The sequence below is a fragment of the Mastomys coucha genome, unplaced genomic scaffold (genome assembly GCF_008632895.1).
Source record: "Mastomys coucha isolate ucsf_1 unplaced genomic scaffold, UCSF_Mcou_1 pScaffold12, whole genome shotgun sequence".
Lineage (NCBI taxonomy): Eukaryota > Metazoa > Chordata > Mammalia > Rodentia > Muridae > Mastomys > Mastomys coucha.
In genome coordinates, this window is record NW_022196894.1 from 21,183,400 (window position 1) to 21,204,736 (window position 21,337).

A 21,337-nucleotide genomic window follows, 5' to 3' on the forward strand; every position below is an offset into this window, starting at 1 on the left:
GAGACACAGGAACCTTCTGGATCACAGGCTAGAACACCAGGGGACCTTGCCTCATCTCTATTTCCTATCAGCTGAGTAAATGGAGTCAAAGGCTGAAGCCTGGAAAATAGTAGCTCTCATATTCTCTGGGGGTTGTGGGGCATGTCATATGGTTTGGATAACAGCAATTCTCAGACTGGATGCATGTTAGAATCATCTAAGGATCTTCTAAGAGGCACCAATGCCTTACACCAGACAGGAGAAGGACCTGGGAGTCTATGTGTCCTTAAGCTCCCCCTTTGACTCCTGTGTGTTGCCTCATTTCTCAAAAGTTGGTGTACCTGCTCAGGGATTAAGCCACAGAGTTTATCAGGAACTGCTTTTAAGTCCTGTTTCTTCTACCTTCTAGCTGAGAGGTCATATAAGTTTTAAAGACTCTGTTTTAGAGTTGGTTTTCATTTATAAAGGCTGTGACGATGGCACAGAGAGTAGTATCTGTTTCTGACATGCTGTCTATCCTTTGGAGCAGTGGTTTTGCTAGAATAAATGAACCAGCACAGTTAAATTGCTCACAATCAAATCCATACTTTGTCTGAATCTCCTTAACATTTGCTTCCCCACCCCCACACTCCAGGATCCCACACAAGATGCAATTGCTTGTGAAGTCTCCTACGTGAGTGTCTCAAACTAAGTGTTTTAAAGGTCTTTAAGGTATGGTGATGAAGGCAGAGGCCTAAAATCAAGGCGCTCCCTGTCCTTACCTGTTCCTGTTTTCTGGGGTCTTGGTGACAATCCTGGGCCACCTGAATGGTACCCGCAGGATTCTGTACCTACCGACACAGTGTTTTCCTCTGTGTGCTTGTGTCTTCTTCTCCCGTGGGGATAACAGTTGTTCTGTCTCTAGGATGATCTCGTCTTAATTAATCACATTGGTAATGATGATATTTTGAAATAATTCACATGTAGAAGAACTGGAGTTTAGAAGGTCAGTATCTTGTGTGTGGGCATAATACACCCCATTCTAAGCTTCTGTTGGCTGTGACATTTTAAGAATAACATCCCTGTCCCCCCTTTGATGACTTGAACAGTTTGGGGGTGCTTTGGTCAGATATTTTGCAGAACACTCTTCAGTGGCAATTTGTCTGATGTGAGTTACAGAATTTTTGGGGAGATGTAGAGCCCTCTTGAGTCTCACTGGGTGCTACTGTTGATACCCACCTTCATTTCCTGACTGAGGTAGGGTCCATTGCTGTCTGCACTGTGGAGTAACTATGTTCTCTTCCCATACTGTTCTTTTTCTTCCATGTGTATGGTGGGGGATCGGACCTGATATCTTGTGCATGTTAGGTAAGCGCTCTTCCCCTGAGCTACACCCAACTCCATACTATGCTTTCTGGAAGAAAACTATTATGTACTGCTCACCCTTAAGTTTCTTCACAGCAGGCTTGTCTACTGTCACAGTTTATGTGCTCATTAAACAATTTATTAATAAAGTATGTGCTCGTGGTTACTTGTTTTATATTTTAGATTATTATTCAATATAATTTTGTTTTGTGGTTCAAATTGTTCCAGCTTTGTCCACTGGGGTTCTTTCAGTTGGGTTTTTGCCATTTGGAGATGTCCCCACCATTGAGGACATTTTTGAATGCTTCCTTACTTTCTGGCACTGTAAGGCACTTGTCTTGTGTATTTTATGCCCAAGTTCTAGAATCAACTTCAAAGAGGCCTTGTTTACTGGAGGATTATATGATACACCATGATCTGGGGCCTTGGTTTGTTTGTAGCTGTGTAAGTCGCTCCTAGGTCTAGTCACAATCAGTTTGTGGTGCTTCAGTTGGCTCACTGTAAAATGAGGGATCAGAGGAGTAATTTCACCATGGATCAGTGTTGGAGTTCAACTAGAGAATGTGCATGTAAGAGCTTCAGCATCAGTGAGCTCACTGTATACTAAAACACATCTATGATTATTTCCAAAAGAACCTATATATTTGGACTAAGCTTATAATGTCTCAATAGTTTTTCTTTTCTGATGACTCATGGATTTAATAATCTCAAACAGGAGAAGGCAAGCATATTTTTTTTTCAGTTTAACAAATAGACTGAAGTCAACATTTGCTGCTTCAGAGCTTGTCTCTCATTTTTAAAACTCATTTTAGATTGAGGTTCACTGTGCCTCTGTTGTGAGTAACCCTGATTTCCTCTCTCTCTGGATTGCCTACCTCTTGATTGAAAAACATCTTAGAGGTGATAGGTTTTTTGTTTGTTTGTTTGCTTTTTAAGTCATGCCTTTGTAGAATATATTAACTTATAGCAGAGAGAAGGAACATATTCCAGAATGTTGACTATGCCAGGGTTGACAGACACTGACCACACAAACTTAAAAACAAAAACAAAAAACCCTTTCTAATCTGGATGTGGGTGGTATCTGAGAAATACAATTTTTGTGCTGAGACATTGGCTTTATGGTATCCTGATAATTTGCAGGGACAATGGTGATTTTTTTTTTATTTTACTTTATTTTATTTTATTTTTCAGAAAGAATGAATCAATAGAAGCAGAGACATGCTTTTGAATCTACAAGTCGACTTTCCCATCAGTTTTTCGCTTTTCATGGTACACTGATCCTAATCGAATAGAACACATTTTTGAAACATGTAAACAACTTACCAGACCCATCAGTGCATGAAAAAGTACACAAGCCAAGCAGAGTTTTTTGACTCAATGCAGATGTTTATTGGAACGAATATGTAGTTTCCCATAAGAACAACAACTTCTTTGACTAATGAATCCCAGGCATGATCATCACTGCTAATACCAGTGCTCACAGTATGAAATCACATCTTTGATTATACAAATTAATTTCTCAGGAGGTAGATTTAAGTTGCCTGGAAGACAGGCCTTTTTATGGGCAGCACATTTTAGAGTTGTTTAGGAACTGGCTGGATTTGAAGGTAGTGAGTTAGTTAGCATTAGGTTATGAACTTAGGCAAGGTAGACTCCATGGCTATACCATCTTCTGTGTCTCTAGTTTTAGGTGATCAGGTTTCTCAGATCATAACAGCAACTAGACTTCCGTCTTAGTGTTCTATTGCTGTGAAGAGACACTGTGACCACACAACTCTTACAAAAAAAAAAAAAAACCATTTAAATGGGGCTTGCTTACAGTTTTGGGGGTTTTATCCATTTTTATCTTGTCAGGGAGCGTGGTGGCATGCAGGCAGACATGGTGCTGGAGAAGTGGCCAAGACTCCTACATCTTGATTCACAGGCAGCAGAGAGAGAGCCCCGGAGCCTGGCTCGGGCTTTTGAAAACCTCAAAGCCCACTTCCAGTGACACACTTCCTCCACAAGACCACACCTACTCCAACAGGATGACACCTCCTAATCCTTTCAAATAGCAATACTCTCTGGTGATCAAGCATTCAAATAGATGAGCCATTGGGAACCATTCTTATTCAAACCACCACATTGTGTAACAGGTACAAGGTTCAAATTCCATGGGACATTTAGTTATTTTCTCAAAATAAAGATCAAGTCAATCTGGAGGATAAATAGGATTAAACTAGGCCCAGCCAGAACCACTGAGCGTTCTGAGAAGGATAAATACTCTATTTTAGTTCCTGATGAAGAACAGGAGAGAGGCCTGTTTAGATGTTTATTCTCATGCTTGAATGCTGGTTTCCTGGAAATATCATTACTATGGGAGCAGCTGGTGGTATCTAAGTGGACGCGGACTCCCGTTCTTCTTCTAGAAGAGTTTCCTTGGCCTCGCTTGTGGAAATGCTCACTTTCTGAAGGTCATCGCCCTCTAGGCTGGTTCTTGGCATTCCCCGTCCTCCAATTACATAGAACATTGGGCTTTCTTCTATCTCCATGTCTCTCTAGAATAGGCTTGCCTGGGGTCATCCTCATATGAAGTCACATGCGTGTCACAGCCCCACCAGGAGCATCTGGAAGCCATGACCCATACACTCCTCACAGCAGCAGACTGCAGCAGCAGTCCTCGTGACCTGGACAGCAGGCTGCTCAGGACGTGTGTTGGTGATGGCAGGCGCATCGCCTTGAAGCAGATTCAAGGAGCTAAAATAGAGTAGCAGCTGGCTGGAGAAGTACCTGATTCTTGGGCCATCTCTTTGCATAATAAAGAGTCAAGCGCATAGGAGTAGAGTGCCATGCTCTGAGAGGTAGAGGGGTAAATTGTTTTCCCTGAGTGTGCAGCCTTGGGCTTAATGCCCACAAGTCCTCATTCCCCACCGTCTTCCTCATTTACTAGAGATTCTTCTGGATTCTCTAGCAGCAGCAATGCAGGACAAGGGTCAAAGTCTTCTATGAAGAACAATTCTCATACACAGAAACTCAGGGCTGGGCTTCTGTTTAAAAAACTTGTCTGGGATGAGGTTTCTAGAAGCTTCTTCAAAGACAAGCTTCTCAGGTGGAGGAGACAAAGGGGAAGGAATCAGAGAAATGACAGCCTAAGCTCAGCTAAGATGTGGAGAGTGAGAAGGACAGCAAGAGAGAGCCACTTCCCCAGGGCTGAGCCTGCTTTGTGAAGCCCATGCTTAGAGGTGAGATGGGGGAATGGGGCTCAGGAAAGCCACTCTATTTAGAGCAAGGGGGAAGATCTTTGGCTGCACTTGGCCTTGGTTATGTCCTTTGGGACTCGAGTATGGTGGATTACTGTGGGAATTTTAGGGACAGCAGGAGAATTTGGTCTTTTGAACCTAATGAACATTTTCCTTTTGGATTACTTTGAATGAATGTAACTTATCATAGGGGACATGACTCCTTTGGATTCTAGAATGTCAGTGCTTGCAAGCACCTTCAAAACAAGAAGAAAAGACTTGTAGCGAGGGTCCCATGAGAGGTGGGGGCAGAGGTGACTTCACAACTCACCATTTCCTCCCAGTCCCTGCTTCTCGCCTCTCTAACCATTTGGTACTTAGCGTTTGGTACTTTCCAAATGCCACTGCTGGGTGTGTGACTGGGGGCATGTCATAGGGATAAGAACTTTATTTCTTTTATATTTTTATGGGGATTGGGGCTGGGCTTGGGAGGTTAGTATTTGGTGAAGAAGCTTAGACTCTAGGGGACAGATTAAAGCAATGGCTGAGGGCGGGTGGAGGGGTGCCATTAATCATCCCTGAGATCCTACCAAGAGTTTATAAGGGACCTCTACCCGCCTCGTGGGCACAGATATCTTTTGCTAAGTCACATTTTCAGAACACATAGTTTAGGTCAAACACCAGGCTAAGTACTATGTGTATATTAACTTTCTCCTCAGCATGCTTGTGTGAGGTAGCTAAGGTCTGGTGCTTGCTTCTCATGGTTGAAGAACAGGCTCCAAGAGGCAGTCAGCTGTCCGTCATTACAAAAATCTTAAGTGATGGAGCTGGATCCAGCCCAACCGGCTCTGCTACTCTGCCTCTATAAAGACCGGGAAAAGGGGGCTCAATGAATCCCAGTATCACCCTGGAGTGAGCAGTGAAGACTGAGGACCAGGGAGGAAAGTTTGCTTGCATTCGCTGATCTTCTACTGGTGACTGACCATACAGTAGGTGTCGGGCTGGGATTCAAACTCAGTTCCACACCCCAGTGACCCTCTGGATCCAATCCTTGTTGGGATAGATGTAAGAATAAACTCCATAGCGATCTTTCTTCCCACAATCTTCACCCCAGGACACCACGCCCACAAGGTACCATTGGTCTCTCTCTGCATCTTTGGTCACCATAGGGCCTCCAGAGTCCCCAGCACAGGCATCTTTGCCCCCTAGATGAAAGGGAGATACAGATAAAATAAATACCAAGTCCCTTTCCCAGCACAAACCGGTGTCTGACTTGTAGTTCAGACAATCGACCACTGGAGGGTGCAGCAGACCATTGGATTCAAACTCGTGCTCTGTAGGTCAGGCAAGATGATTCCAGAAAGTGCTTGTTCAGTTTTGTACTCCCCCAAATCTTCTCTTCCCCCTCACTCTCCTTCCCCCTCTCCCACCCCTCACCTCTCACTCTCCCTCTTCCTCCCCTCATCTCTGTTCTCCCACTCTCATTCCCTCTGTCTGTGCCCACTCCAGGTTCACAGTGCTGTTTGGCTGTTGGGTTCTTGTCTTACCTTCCTTTTCTCCAGCACAGATCATGTCTTTGGTCACTTTCCTCCTTGATGGGGTGTAGGCCTCCTGGCAGGTGTCGTAGTTTACGATTGGGATTTCAATCTGGAACACAAAGCTGCGGTTGGTTCTCACACCTGGCTGAGGAGCCCTTGCTGTTCTGAGAGCTCCGAGAGGGCCTCCAGCTACCTTACACTTGGTTTCAGGAACTGCCGTGTGGTACAGGTAAAGGCACGGCTGAATGGAGAATTGGAGATTCATTTTCTGCTATAGCTTCTGCTACAGACTTGCTGTAGCTACAGACCCTGGTCAAGCAGCTTAGCTTGTTTGAGATTCACTTATCTTGTCTGTACTATGGAGACAATACTTGCCTAGCACATACCAACTTCAAATATGACAACGTATAGAAAAACCATGTCAGTTTGTATATGCTTCCTCCATCTCTGCTCTGGAAGCTGGTGCATTTGACTTTAAGAAAGAGAGATCTTTCTTAGACCACTGAGACCCCCATAACTTATCTTAAAGATGGACCTCATGGTTTCTCAAAGGAAATGAATGATCAAGTGCTTTGACAGTGTATAGATAGATGTTAAGTACTGTATTCTAGGTATTTTTGAAAAGTAAGAATGGTATCTTTCTTTAAAACATATGTGGTTTGCCTGCATGTATGTTTGTGTGCCACATGAATATCTGGTACCTGTAGAGGACAGAAGAGGACATTAGATTCTCTGGAACTGGATTTACAGACAGCTGTGAGCCAAATGGGAATTGAACCTGGGTCCTCTGAAAGAGGAACCAGTGTCTTTTACAGCTGTCTCTTCTGTCCATTCCGCAGATGCTGGGTACTTTGACAGCCCTACCGTACTGGCTCTATAGCTAACTCTCACTTATTACTTTCCCTCACTACAAGAACTGAACAGAACACGTGCCCCAGACACATACCCTCTGTTGGTTCTTGTTACAAGGAAACTATAGACCATGAAGGTTCTCCTTGGGCTACCCCTCCTGGGAAAGTGGGGACAGGAAGCCATGCCATTAGGACAAGCTGTCAGCATGTGCTGGAGTCCCTGACTGACTACTATTCATCATCCGAATATCATCCTTTGGGAAGCCATCTTGAGCCTTCAAGATAATGTCAGATCTCCCTTGTATATCCCAGAGCACCTTGCACCTCTTCATCACCTTCATTGTACCATAACTACTTCCTGTCTACCCCACGTGACTATAAACATAAGGAGCCCAGGAGCTAGATAACTCCTTTTGTCCACCCCCTCCACCCCCTTTCCTTGGAAAACCTTATACCTATTTCACAGGAGACAGCAAGTAACCACTTGGAAGTTCATGGATGAAACAATGGATGATTGCTACACATTCAAAATTTTAAACTGTGATGAAAATAACATATGTTCAAGGATTTAAATATGGTGAAGAATTTAGAACCCAGGCCCATAATAGAACCCAGGAATGTAAGAGCCAGCCAGTTATTAGAGGAAAATTAGTAAGTTTGATTCTATCTCTAATCCCCTTCACCTAGAAGGGTAAAATGACTCTTTCAGGGGCTAAGGAACTTGCTTGGGCCCCAGACTTAGAGCTATGGCTCCTTAGGTCAAGTTCAGGATTCATTTCTAAAGTCATAAGGGTGTGGCTTTCAAGTGCGGTGGTCAAGTTCACTTTTGAAAGGACTGTGCTTCTTGGAGCCTGGCCTGTTCTTGCTAATTTGGTATGCAGTCTTCCTGGTGTATAGATGAATCATGAGCCTGCTAGGTACCCACACTTGCTGTGTTCTGGGAGAATTTCTGTATTCTGAGGTTTCTACAAGCTGCCAGACACATAGAGTGGTATTTAGAGACTGCAGCCTGTGACCAGTTAAACAAACATATCAAACTTTCTGGGACTTTGAGTCCCATTAAATTTTGGAGTTGAGTCTGGCCCCTGTCTTTTATTGTTTCCTTCCTCCGAGCCTCCAAAATCCCAGAGCAGGCAGTGTACAGCACGAGGCCCAATGCATGGCCAGGGAATGATTGCTTGTAGGATATAATTTAGACCCCCACCTCCATCAGGTTCTCCGGAAACCTCTGTAAGAACTGCTTCCCCCAGCCGCTGACGATGACCATGGTTCCTGTTGGAGACAGTGTGAGGAGAGAGGCTGAGGGGAGTGTGCTGAAGATTGTCCTGCCAACTGCATCACCCTCTGCTGGAGGACAAAGGGCTGAATCTGCTACCTCAGAGAAAGGCAAGAGGCAATGAGGAAGAAGGTGGGAAAACTGCGGAGGTGGAGGGCATTTCTCCTGTGATGGGTTACCTGGTCTCTTTGTTCATCTACCTCACCCTCCTGGCAGCTGGCAAGGTGTTGAGGCTGTGTGAGAGCTGTGATTTCACACATCCGGTTCCTCATGTCTACAGTAGTGTTAGGGTGTAGGAAGGAGGTGCTTGGTCATTGACTATGAATAGGCATGAAGCCCAGCATAGTCAGCAACAGATCAGCCTACATTTGCTCCCCTTGCCTCGATTTAAGCCTCAGACTCCACATCCGTGAAATCCGAGGCAGGACTTGGTAATCCCTAAAACTAGCCATGGCGCCCTATAAATTTATGAAATCTCAGATGTGGGGACAATGTGGAACTGGGTAAGGGTAGAGAAAGTCATTGCATTCTTATTTAATAAGGAGCCTTGGATACAGAAAACAATACTACATTCAAATTCTGAGACTCTCAACTGTACTTCCACACTTGGTCCTAAGACATGTTATGCCTCGGCCTTTTCCTTCCTTCCTTTCTTCCTTCCTTCCTTCCTTCCTTTATTCCTTCCTTCTTCCTTTTGCTTTCTCTCTCTCTCTTTTCTTTTCTTTTCTTTTTGCATTTATTAGTTATTTTTTTTTATAATTTTTACAATGTATTTTGATCATATTCATCTACCCCCTAACTTCTCCTAGATCTATCCACCTCCTTCCCTGCCCTCCCAACTTTGTGACTTCTCTTTTCTCTTTTATTTCTTTTCCTTTCCTTTTCCTTCCTTCCTTCCTTCCTCTTTCTTTCTTTCTTTCTTTTTTTTCTTCCTTCCTTTCTTAAACCATACAAATCCAATCTGTTTAGTCTATGTTACTCTTGGGCATGTAGCCTTATACTGGAGTGTGGCTGACCGTCCAGAGGCCACACCCTTAAATTAAACTGACTCTCCCTTTCGCAAAAGCTGTCAATTTCTAATATCTCTTCAGTTAGGGTGAGACTTTGTGCCTACCTCCCCTCCCCATGATGGGATTTTGTCTGGCTTGGGTTTGCAAAGGTCTTATGCATACTATCACAACTGCTAGGTTGCCATGTGCGCAGCTGCCCTGTTATGTCCAGAAGAGAGCCTCCCTGTAGGCATCCATCACTTCTGGCTCAGACATTCTTTCTGCCCGTCTTTTCCACAGTGATCCCTGAACCCTGGGAGGAGGGGTATGACGAAGATGTCTCATTTAGGCCCGAACATCCCACAGCCTCTTATTCTCTGCAACTTGACCAGTTGTGGGGTCTTTGGGTTAATCTTTATCTTCTGAAGAAACAAGTTTTTCCAGCTCGAGTTGAGAGGTGCAGTAATCTATGGCCACTCCAAAAATGTTCTCCAAGGCTTCTGGGGAGTGTGAGGGCCAGGAGCTGGTACATGTGAGGTACACAGTGCTTCTACACATTTCCTGCCAGCTCACTTCTCTTAAGCACTTCTCTTCTCAGATTCTGGCTTTTTTTTTTTTTTTTTGACATCTTTAATCCTCAGGAAATTAGTGAGGATATGACACACTGAATTCCAAGGAAAAGGAAGCCAGCTGGTGTGGGTTGGCCTCCTGCCCTTAGTTGGACATGTTCTGATTATGGTATTTCATTTTAATAACACAGGCAGCCTGATGGGGTTTTGTGTCCAGTTTAGAGGTGAAGGACTTAAACTTACGGAGGCCGGTGGCAACCCTCAGAATGACTCACCCAAAAGCCAGTGCTGTGATTGGAACCGTGCTGCTGATCAACTACTGTCCCTTAGCTGCAGCTTGTCCTGCCACCATTTATTGGGTGTGTTGTACTAGGGCTTGAAGCTTGAGCCCAGAGCATACAAGGCAAGCATGCTATTGCAGAGCTCTGTTGCTAGCCTGAGCCACCTCCAGCCATGCCTCTCTCTGTGTGCTACTTCGACATGCTGGGGGTGACAGCATAAAATAGCAGGTTTTCTTGACTAAAAGGGTTCTCAGAAAAGGGAGACACTTTCTACTCTCTTCTAGACTCCCTAACTTCAGCCTCCTACTTACCCTCCCCCACGCTACCTACAAAAATTTCTTCCTGCGGGCACATCTCTCCTTTCTCAGAATTTCCCCTTTACTTATTTAGCTCACCAATACTTGATGCTAACTCCTCTATTATAGTCACTAGGCTGGTTTTGTGTTCCTATATGAAGGACACATACACCTGTTTACCTTGTGCCTAATACAACTTACGTCACCATGGAATTAGTTCCAACTTTGTTGTTGTAGGGAAGCAGTGGGAAATCACACACACACACACACACACACACACACACACACACACACACACACTCTGTGAAAGAAGGTACCTTACCACAGCCTTAGCAACTCTGGAGCAGATCACCTTGTTGCTACTGCAGCTGCAGTACAGATGTGCTCAGGGGAGAGGCACTGTGCTGGCTAGTCTTTATGCCAACCTGATAGAAGCTAGAGTTACCAGAGGGGAATCTCACTTGAGAAATATCCTCTATAAGATTGAGCTATGGGCAACCCTGTAGGGCATATTCTTAATTAGGGATTGATGGGGAAGGGCCCAGCCCATTGTGGGTGGTGTCATCCCTGCCTGGTTCCTGGGGTCTATAAGAAAGCAGGCTGAGCAAGCCATGAGGAGCAAGCCAGTAAGTAGCACTCCTTCTTAGCCTCTGCATCAAGCTACCTGCCTCCAGGTTCCTGCCCTGCTAGAGTTCCTGCCCTGACTTCCGTCAGTGAAGACCAGTAATATGGAAGTGCATGCCAAATAAACCCTCTCCTCCCCAGGTTGCTTTTGGTCATGGTTTTTCACCACAGCAATAGTAACCCTGACTAAGACAGGTACCTTCAGGGGAAGGCTGCTCAGGTAGACAGACAGGCATCACAAAGTCGTTCAGCCTCGGGCTCTCTGACAGTTCCACCAGACCAAGGTCGTTCTCAAATGTGCTGGGGTCATACAGCGGGTGGAGCATGATGCGCTTTACATGCAGGTGCTGTTCGTCTTCGTCTGAGCGGCGTCTCCAGTGCTTTCCTGGGCCATGGAAGGTGTGTGAGGCAGGAGTGCAGTGGATGCTTGCTCTCTGTCAGCCCCATCTAGTACCTCATCCAGCCTTAACTCCTTCTGTCTGCTACCACCCTCTCAGTCATCCTTTCCTACCTTCCACACCCCTCATATGCTCATGGTTCCATCTCTGACACTATTATCAACCAGAGTGTCTAATTGACAACAACCACCCTTTATTGTCTGGGTCATACGTTGATTGATTAATGAAGCCCCTTGGTTCCTTCAGTTAGAGATTTTCCCTATGTGATAACCCAGGCTGAGAAAGACAGCTACTGTATATTCTCTCTCACATGTGTATCTTAGCCTTGGACTATTACATATGTATGTGTAGACAGAAGAATATATGAGCAAAGACCTGGAAATTAGAATGGGACACATGTGACCAGACAAAAGTCTCTAAGGGGGTTGGGGTAGGGGAGACAATAGAGCAAAGTAGAATAGAGGAATATTTGGAGTAAAAACAAAATGATGGGAAGGAGGTCAGGGAGATAAAAGTGAGCAGGGTAAAGGGCAAGAATCAACCAAAATGAAATATATGTATATATATGTACATATAATGTTTATATGTATATATATAAACATTACTTTGTAAGTTAATTTTAAAATAGAATAATAAATAAATAAAAAAGTACTGAAAATACATCTGAGCTATTTATCCCTGATGCTAAAGATCTTTTAAAAATGATTTTTTTTTTTTAAATTTTAGGGTGTGTGTGTGAGTGTGTGTGTGTATACATGTGTGATATTCCCATGCACATGGGTACCTGTGGGGGTCAGAAGAGGGTGCCAGGTGTTCTGAAGCTGGGATTGCTAGGGTTGTAAGCTGCCGACATGGAAAAAGAGCTCTGGTACCCTGCAAGGGCAGGTGTTATCTGCTGAGCCATCTTTCTAGTCCTCTGAGACTAATTTGTGATGCAAGTTAGGTCACAAAAGAAGAATTTCTAAAAACAAAGTTTTAATTACTAAAGATCTTGATGTACATTAAAAAGATATTTCCCTGTTGGGGATTGGTTCTAATGCTTTGTCTTAACTCAGCAACCAGAGTCACATGGGAATCTGTTCAGACACTAAAGGATGCCTGGCCCCAGTTGGCACTGATTGGGAAACAAAGTTGCCAACGGCCAATGACTGGGCAGGATGAAAGAGGAAGGACTTTTACATTGTGACGGCAAGGAACTGAGGGAGGAGAGGAAGAGAACTGCCATGACTCCGAGGGAGAGGGATCAGATTTAAGAGCTATAATAAAGAATGCTACCAGTCATATAAGAGGCCAAAGGAGCCTCTTATAACAGAGATGAAATGTTGATTTAGCAAGTTGACTCAGGAAAGTTGGAGGGGAGAATGTATGCTAGCCACAGGGAGGATTAGAAATGCCCAGCCACTGAGCTAGTCAAGGTATATCAAAATTGTGTGTGCTGGCATGTGTGTCTCCCATTCACCAATCTAGAGAGCTCTTGGGTGGGTGCACCATGTGAATGACCAGTTGAGAGCCAAAGCAGTTTAATTCACCACTACATTTCCCTACAAACCCCCCATGACTCAAAAATCCCTGCTTCCCTTTTGCAACAGCCTCTGCTCTCCTTATAAAGTTTACAGGCTGCTGCTGTGTAGCATTAGTTCTTAATTGAAACTTGGCAGAACATTAAACTGAATTGAGCCAGCAAGTGGTCTTTATTTTATAAAGGAGAGTCTTGAAAATTGTGACAGTGGAACCCTGTTCAGAGAACCACAGCTGGCTTTAGAAGCCTTGGCCTGGACTTACCCATGATAACTTTGAAATCAGAAGGGCTGAGCAAGAATGAGTTGTGTAGAGTTGGCTCTTCTGGATCAAGTGGATGGTGGAGGCAGTGAGCAGCCGTCAAAACCCAGTCGGAACCTGAAGAATCGAGCACACACATCCTATGGCCTGCACTGTCCCATCTTGCCTCCCATTGAGTCAAGCTAAGGTCCTTACTGCCACTCAAGAGCACCGTCCAAGAAGACCCTGCAAGCATCCAAACCCACCTACGTTGTGTTCATGGCCACAAGCCAGACACTCACATGATCCTATTTGAAGATGAAAAGTTGAGTCTGGGATTCTAGCTTCCCATTTCAATCTAGGCCAGGACTAGACATTTCAAAGAGGTTTTCTGAGCTTTCTTAAGGCCCATGGCATGGGTGAGTATCAGCTAGCTCTAAGTGGGTCCTCAAAAATATGGTGAGGGTGGTTCATAACTGTGGCTGGGAGCAGATCATGGGCTCCACACCCCGACCCTGCCCACACTCAGAGATAGCTTGAGCCCCAGGAGTTCTGACTCCACCAGGTTCACAGGTGAATTCTACCCCTAACCCCTACCCCAATTCCTAGTCTAACTGGGACCTCCCCACTCAACCCCCAGAGCCCAGAGGACATAGGACCTCCCACCCTGCTGGAGACATATCTTCCTTCTGGTCTGCAACTTTGCCCAGGAATGGATTGTTTGCTTCAGCACCCACTACCCTGCCCACACCCACAGTCAGCTTGACTCCCAGGAGGTTGGCCACAGCCAGGCTCACAGATCAGATGCTCCAGGCCCTCTCCCCGACCGACTCATAGAGAATCTGACCCAAGGAGGCCCAACATAACCATGCTTACACGAGGGACAGGCTCTAGTCAGAGACAGCAAGGCCAGTTAATACCAGAGGTAACCAGATGGCAAGAGGCAATTGCAAGAACACAAGCAACAGAAACCAATGCCACATGGTAGCATCAGAACCCAGCTCTCCCACCACAGCAAGCCCTGGATACCTTAACATACCTGAAAAACAAGATTCTGATCTAAAATCCTATCTCATGATGACAATAGAGGACCTTAAGAAGGACATAATTAACTCCCTTAAAGAAATACAGGAGAACACAGGTTAACAGGTAGAAGCCCTTAAAGAGGAAACACATAAAGCCCTTAAAGAAATATAGGAAAACACAATCAAACAGGTAAAGGAATTGAACAAAACTGTCCAGGATCTAAAAATGGAAATAGAAACAATAAAGAAATCACAAAGGGAGACAATGCTGGTGATGGAAAATCTAGGAAAGAGATCAGGAGTCACAGATGCAAGCATCACCAACAGAATACAAGAAATAGAAGAGAGAATATCAGGCATAGAAGATACCATAGAAGATATTGACAAAACAGTCAAAGAAAATACAAAGTGCAAAAAGCTCCTAACCTAAACCATCCAGGAAATTCAGGACACAGGGAAAAGACCAAACCTAAAAATAATAGGTATAGAAGAGAGGGAAGATTCCCAGTTCAAAGGGCCAGTAAACATCTTCAACAAAATCATACAAAAAAACCTTTCCTAAACTAAGGAAAGAGATGCCCATAAATGTACAAGAATTCTACAGAATGCCAAATAGGTTGGACCAGAAAAGAAATTCCTCCTGTCACATAATAATCAAAACATCAACACTCCAAATGCAACACATATTTGTAAAAGAAATACAAAGAAAGAATATTTAAAGTGGTAAAGGAAAAAGGTTAAGTAACATATAAAGGCAGAGCTATCAGAATTACACCAGACCTCTCAACAGAGACCCTAAAAGCCAGAAGATCTTGGGCAGATTTCATACAGACCTTAAGTGAACACAAATGCCAGCCTAGGCTACTATACCCAGCAAAACTCTCAATTACCATAGATGGAGAAACCATGATATTCTATGACAAAGCCAATTTTTTTGTTTTGTTTTGTTTTTCGAGACAGGGTTTCTCTGTGTAGCCCTGGCTGGCCTCAGCCAGGCTGGCCTCAAACTCAGAAATCTGCCTGCCTCTGCCTCCCAAGTGCTGGGATTAAAGGCGTGTGCCACCACTGCCCGCCTGACAAAGCCAAATTTAAGCAATATTTTCCATTAAGCCAGCCCTACAGAGGATAATAGAAGGGAAACTCCAACACAAGGAAGAAAACTACACCCAAGAAAAACCAAGGAATTAATCTTCTCATAATAAACCCAAAAAGAAGAAAACCACACAAACATAATTCTACCTCTAACAACAAAGATAATAGGAAGCAATAATCATTGGTTTTTAATATCTCTCAACATCAATGGACTCAATTCTCTAATAAAAAGACATAGGCTAGCAGACTGGACACATAAACAGGACCCAGCATTTTGTTGCACACAGAAAACACACCTCAGTGACAAAGAAAGACACTATCTCGGAGTAAAAGGCTGAAAAAACTTTTCCAAGCAAATGGTCCCAAGAAACAAGCTAGAGTAGCCATTCTAATATCCAATAAAATAGACTTCCAACCAAAAGTTATCAAAAGAGATGAGGAAGGACACATCATACTTATCAAAGGAAAAATCCACAAAGATGAGCTCTCAATTCTGAACATCTATGCTCCAAATGCAACCCACATTTGTAAAAGAAATGTTACTAAATGTTACTAATGTTACTAAAGCTCAAAACACTCATTGAACCTCACACAATAATACTGGGTAAGTTCAGCACTTCACAGTCACCAAAGGACAGATCACAGAAACTAAGCAGAAACATAATGAAACTAATAGAAGTTATGAACCAAATGAATTTGATACAGAACATTTCACCCTAAAACAAAAGAATATACCTTCTTCCCAGCACCTCATGGTACCATCTCCAAAATCAACCGTATAATCAGACACAAGCCTCAACAGTTTCCCAGGACCCAACAGGGATGACATTAGTTGAAAAACCCAACAATGGGCAAGATAGAACCTGAAGAGATCACCTCCAGTCGATAGTCATAACCCCCAGTTGAGGGACAGGGCCACCCACCCATCTCAAAATTTTTTAACCCAGAATTGCTCCTGTTTAAAGGAAACACATGGACAAAAAAATTAAACATAGACTGAAGGAAAAACCATCCAGAGATAGTTCCATCTTGGATCTATCCCATCTGTAAACATCAAACCCTGACACTATTGGTGATCCAAGAAGTGCTCTCAGACAGGTGCCTAGTATGGCTATCTTCTAAGAGGCTCCACCGGCATATGTCTAAGACAGATACAGGTACTCACAGCCAACCTTTGGACTGAGCCCAGGGATCCCAATAGAAGAGTTAGAGGAAGGACTGAAGGTATTGCAAACCCATAGGAAGAACAACAATATCAACTAACCAGACCCCCCCAGAGATCTCTGGAACTAAACCAAATAAAGAGTACACATGGATGGGTTCATGGCTCCAGCTGCATATGTAGCAGAGGATTGCCCTATATGGCATCAATTGGAGGGGAGGCCCTTTGTCCTGGGAGGCTTTTTTACCCCTGTCTAGGGGGATGCTAAAGGGGTGAGGTGGGAGTGGGTGGGTGGGGGAGCACTCTCTTAGAGGCAAACAGGAGGGGAGATTGGAATGGGGGGTTTGCAGAGGGGAGGCTGGGAAGGAGGACAACATCTGAAATGTAAATAAACAAAATAATCAATTAATAAAAAAAATCTGGCGAGGACTGCCATCATCCCCAGCTTTGCTTGCTTGGGTGTGGCCCTGATATCAGTATTAGGGGCACCTAGAGGTTACCTAGAAATGAACTACTAGCAAGAGCCCTCAAGTAGTTCCTATGCACAGGACAACTTGACAAGTACTGAGAACTATGGTTAGCAGCCAGCTGGGTGACTACACATTGGAGTCATCTAGAGAAGAAGGAAAGCTATCAGCATTGTGACCTGCATCCAGGCCATATGCAGCGCAGGCATAGGAAAGATCCTCTGGTAACTTGACTGCTGTCACAGCTGAGGACCACTGTTCAGAGCCACTCCAAGGCATTATAACTACGGGCCTTCAGAACTATGGTGTGGCTGGAGTGACAGTAAGCTAGTGTCTTTTGATTAGTATCCTAGTGTACTTCTTGGCTGTCATCTTGCCCTGGATGAATATGTTCTTGATGTTGACTAATGGAGAGTCAAGCTTTTAGCCTTCTTTCAGTAGAGCTAACAGCAATAGCTGAGGCCTGGCCACATCCAGTGGGAGCCAAGCAGGAAAAAAACATTGTAGACAGGGCTGGGCTGGGCTGGGGAGTGGGTATCAGTGGTCTAGGCTATAGTTCAGAGTTGAAGGCTGAGGGTGTTTCTGGAGCAGTTCCCAGAACCTACTTGTCCCTCTCAGAAGGGGTCAAATGTTCTGGAAAAATCTCAGCCCAGAACATTTTCTTCCCCCAGGCACGTCCTGAACCTGCCCATGGCTAGGGATTATTGGAGCAATTGGTAAGGTGGGCTGAGGTACCCAGGTTAGGAAATCCTGCTTCAGAGCAGGGCTTTCTGGATGAGTCTCCGTGTATGGTCTGGCTTGCCCAGAGATTAACTTCACCTTTGAACTCTGCCAGCTCCCTACCCCTCAGTGTGGACACAGACAGTGTTCTGCCTCTTCTTCAGTTTATTAGAACTCTCCTGGTCTCTCTGCTCTCTCCTATCCACCCCACCTCTGTCACAAAGAATAGCAGCAGCAGAGAGTACAGATCTGCAGAGCTATGGGGAGGGCAAAGTGTGAAGGAGCTTTTAGCTGGGTCAATGGTCAAGTGAATTTCAGCTTTCAAACACAAACACGCAATCAGTTCCAACACTGGATGAACATTATTGACATAAAAAGTCAATGTTTAAAAAGCAACATCAAAGTCTTAAAGCAATGGCTGAAGTCCATTTTTCACTCCTTCTAACAAAGCTGGGAACATGACAAATGGTCTCCCATCCTTCTACCACCCATGACTCTTCCTTTCCATCTCTCTGCCTTTTCTTCCTTCAATGGAGTTCTGCCCTCCTTTTTTTTTTCTTTCCTCTCCCTTGGGTATCTCAGGGCCCACCAGTCTCTCTTTTCCTTGTCATTTGTCACCTTTATTTCTGTCTCATTCTGTCTTCAGTTCTCTCCCTCACGTTCTAGGTCCCATGTCCGCTGCTCCTTTTGTTTCAGTCTATCACTAGTGTTCTCTGATTATCTGCTTTTCCCTTCTCTTTCTTGGTCTTGTCCTGTGCCCCGATCCCCACTGAACTGGTCAGAGTGTGCCTAGAAACCTGCTTCTTTTTCCAGGATCTGATCTGAATTCTCAAGTACACATTAAAGACCCTTTAAAGCCCATTTCCTCTGATTTTTCAAGGCTGCTACTCGTGGTGGTGATGGTGGTGATTGGGAGTGGGAGTGGGAGCATTGTCTGGTCCTCCCTGATCTGGCAGCTCTGGCACATCCTGGCTCTGTGTCACATGTATGTGCCTTGACTTGTAACCCACTTTCAACAGTCTGTCAGAAGACTGACCAGAACCAGGAAATGCTCCACAGCTCAAGGAATTTGAACGGGAGTATGCCTGCCCTGATTCCATCTGCAGCCTCCCTTGTCCACACTGTCTTTGTGGGGCAGGGATTCTCAACAAAGATTTAGCCAGTTTTCAAGGGAAGGTTGGTCCTTAGCTTCCATAGTGTTCCCAGCCCTGAGTCTTTCACCCCTGCACTTTCTCCTTACCTAAAAGGCTACCCCCACAGAAGGGTTGCCCGTTCAGGTGTGACAGCATGGCAATCCATGGAGTGGTACCCTTCTGGGCTGGGTGTCCATTGAAGATCCTGGAGATCTGCTTCCGGGAGAACTTGGGGAGACCACACACTGTAGCCAAGGGAGGGAGGAACAGGTCACACTCTGTACTCCACCTTACACATTGAGGTTACCAGTTTATCATTCTGTTAGAAGAGTGGAATGGAAGGTTAAGGGCTGGGGCTGGTGTCACATCCAGGGCTGTGCTCTGGTAAGAAAACAAACCTACTGGGTTTGGTCATGCTTTTTTTTTTTTTTTTTTTTCAGTTACATGAACTGTAGATCCTCCTTTCTTTTTTCTTCCCCTTCCCTATTGATGTTGATTTTCTGTGACTCAAAAATGTTAGATTCCTAATGAGGAACCTTCATGCTCCATCACTGGGTGCTCTTATCTTCAGACAAAGCCTTCTTCCAGGTCTGTGGAGTTGCACACTGCCACAATGAAGATCTTTCTGCTTAATCCCCTCATCCCCCACCTTCCTTGCTGTGGATTCATAGACAAACCTATGGCTAAAAGCCCTTACAAACCATCCAGTGTGTTTCTTCTATCACATGCCTTAAGAAGTCAAAGTTTAAAGACAGTCTCTGGCTTGCTAAAAGTCACTCTATGGGGAAATAGCAAGAATATAATTCTGGATCATCTGACCCCAACCCTGGGCTTGCTCCCCTCCAACCAGCATCATTAACTCTGAACAATATGGCTTCCAGGACCCTTAGAACTCTCTGGATCCAGGCAGCCACGTGACACTTCTAAAACAAAGACTTCATTGGCAAATATGCTGCATTCTCGACCACATCCTTAGCATCTCTCAGTGCTGCTAAGTGCAAGTAGTTCAGGCACCGGCCCCAGCCAACATCCAGTTCCATCCCAGCAGACACTCAGAGCCCTGAGGATGAATGACCTTCTATATTTTTATCTCTTCTTCTTTTACAAAACAGGGTCAAGGCTTTTCATATGTATGCACATATATACTCACACATGCATGCATCCACATATGCATTCAAGCATGCATGCATGTGCACACACAGTATCAACTTCTCTTTCATCTCACAGTGTCTCTTTTCTCTTGCAATGAAGCTTCTCCAAAGAAGACAGAACACAAACCCTTCATATTCTTTCCTATCTTTGGACCTGGATTTAGATGAAAGTGTTATTTACTGGTCGTACTTAAAAATAAGGTAGCCATTGGAATATTCTATAGACATCCACTCTGGTAGCTTTGGGTCCTAAATGGAACCTCAACACTCATATTTCCATACATGGGAGAACACTGGTTTTGAAATTGTCCGATGTGCTCTCTCTGTTCTGACAACCTCTTCTTGTCCATGGCTCCCTAACCTCTGAAGCTGGCCGTCCTTTTAAGTGAAGGATAGATAGACTTCAACTTCAAAGAACCAAGCAGAAATGGGGGGTGGGGGGGAAGAAAGACTTTTGTTTGAAGTTAGAAACTGTGGTAAGAATAAAAGATGTGTGTGTTGAAGGAAGCAGAGCCTGGGAACTGAACAAGATATTTCCTGGATGCCACAGGGAGAAGATGATGATGCTACTGCAGCTTCCTGCCTCTCAGCAGACAGTTGAAAGCCTTTCAGGCTGGAGGAAAGGAGGGGGGTTGTCTAAGAGGGAGAGAGAATGGAGGGAGACTGGGGTGTTAGGCAGTTCAAACACAGGCAGCTTGCACCCTGACAGTCCCTCAGAAAGGACAATGGCAGCTTGGATCCTACCATGATGAATGTTTACCCCGAAGGCCTTTGCCAAGACCCTTGGGCCACACCACATGGGTAACTACTTCACAGCTCTCCAGTGTCTCTCTCTCTCCTTGGCTACTGAAGCACTTTACCCCTTTGCCTTTAATCCTCAGCCTTGGTGTTCTCTTTGAAATCCTTGGCTTCCTTTTGTATCTTGCAATCTTCCACCAGACAATACCATTTATCTCCAGGCCTTATTCCACCGACTGCTGGTGAGTATCAATTCTTGACTTCAAAGTGCCCTCTCTTCTGAAGTATATGATTCCTTACTAGTGATGTACATTTTCAGCTGGGTTGCTAGAGAGCCCTTCAGACTGTAGTGAAGTTGAGCCCTCGCCCTCATCGTCCACAAACCTTCCTCCCTCCCCTGGTTATGTCAGAATTGGCCACATTCTTGTCGCCTCCCTTGTCTTTCACGTCTGTATCTATCAGTCATTAAGCTGATGGAAAACTACTAGATGTAGGATAATATATCTCCCTGTTCCACATTCCAGCATGCACTCCAAATAATCCACAGGCCACAGTACAAAGTCAACATAGCTAATGGAAAGTACAAATCAGAAATGTAGTCAAATTCAAGACACAATAGTCTTTGAAACCAGCAGTGTCTAAAGCTTTCAAAGGCTAATTTAGAATTGTTTTAGTTCTCAACAGCATATAAAGCATGACACACACCCAAAAGTATGATACAAACCCCA

The 21,337-nt window shown here is 44.6% G+C and overlaps 1 protein-coding gene across 1 annotated transcript in view; it reads right to left on the minus strand.

Annotated features, from left to right (window-relative positions):
* Positions 1-5,049: 5,049 nt before the first annotated feature.
* Masp1 (mannan binding lectin serine peptidase 1) overlaps positions 5,050-21,337 on the minus strand; it is a 71,657-nt gene continuing 55,369 nt past the window's right edge. Inside the window, exons 11-16 of the mRNA XM_031363525.1 lie at positions 18,828-18,965; positions 13,146-13,259; positions 11,165-11,350; positions 8,135-8,202; positions 6,089-6,188; positions 5,050-5,746 (exon numbers count right to left, since the gene is read on the minus strand). Of these exons, the coding sequence (XP_031219385.1) occupies positions 5,556-5,746; positions 6,089-6,188; positions 8,135-8,202; positions 11,165-11,350; positions 13,146-13,259; positions 18,828-18,965 (797 nt within the window). The 3' untranslated portion in view covers positions 5,050-5,555. The remainder of the gene's footprint in view (positions 5,747-6,088; positions 6,189-8,134; positions 8,203-11,164; positions 11,351-13,145; positions 13,260-18,827; positions 18,966-21,337) is intronic.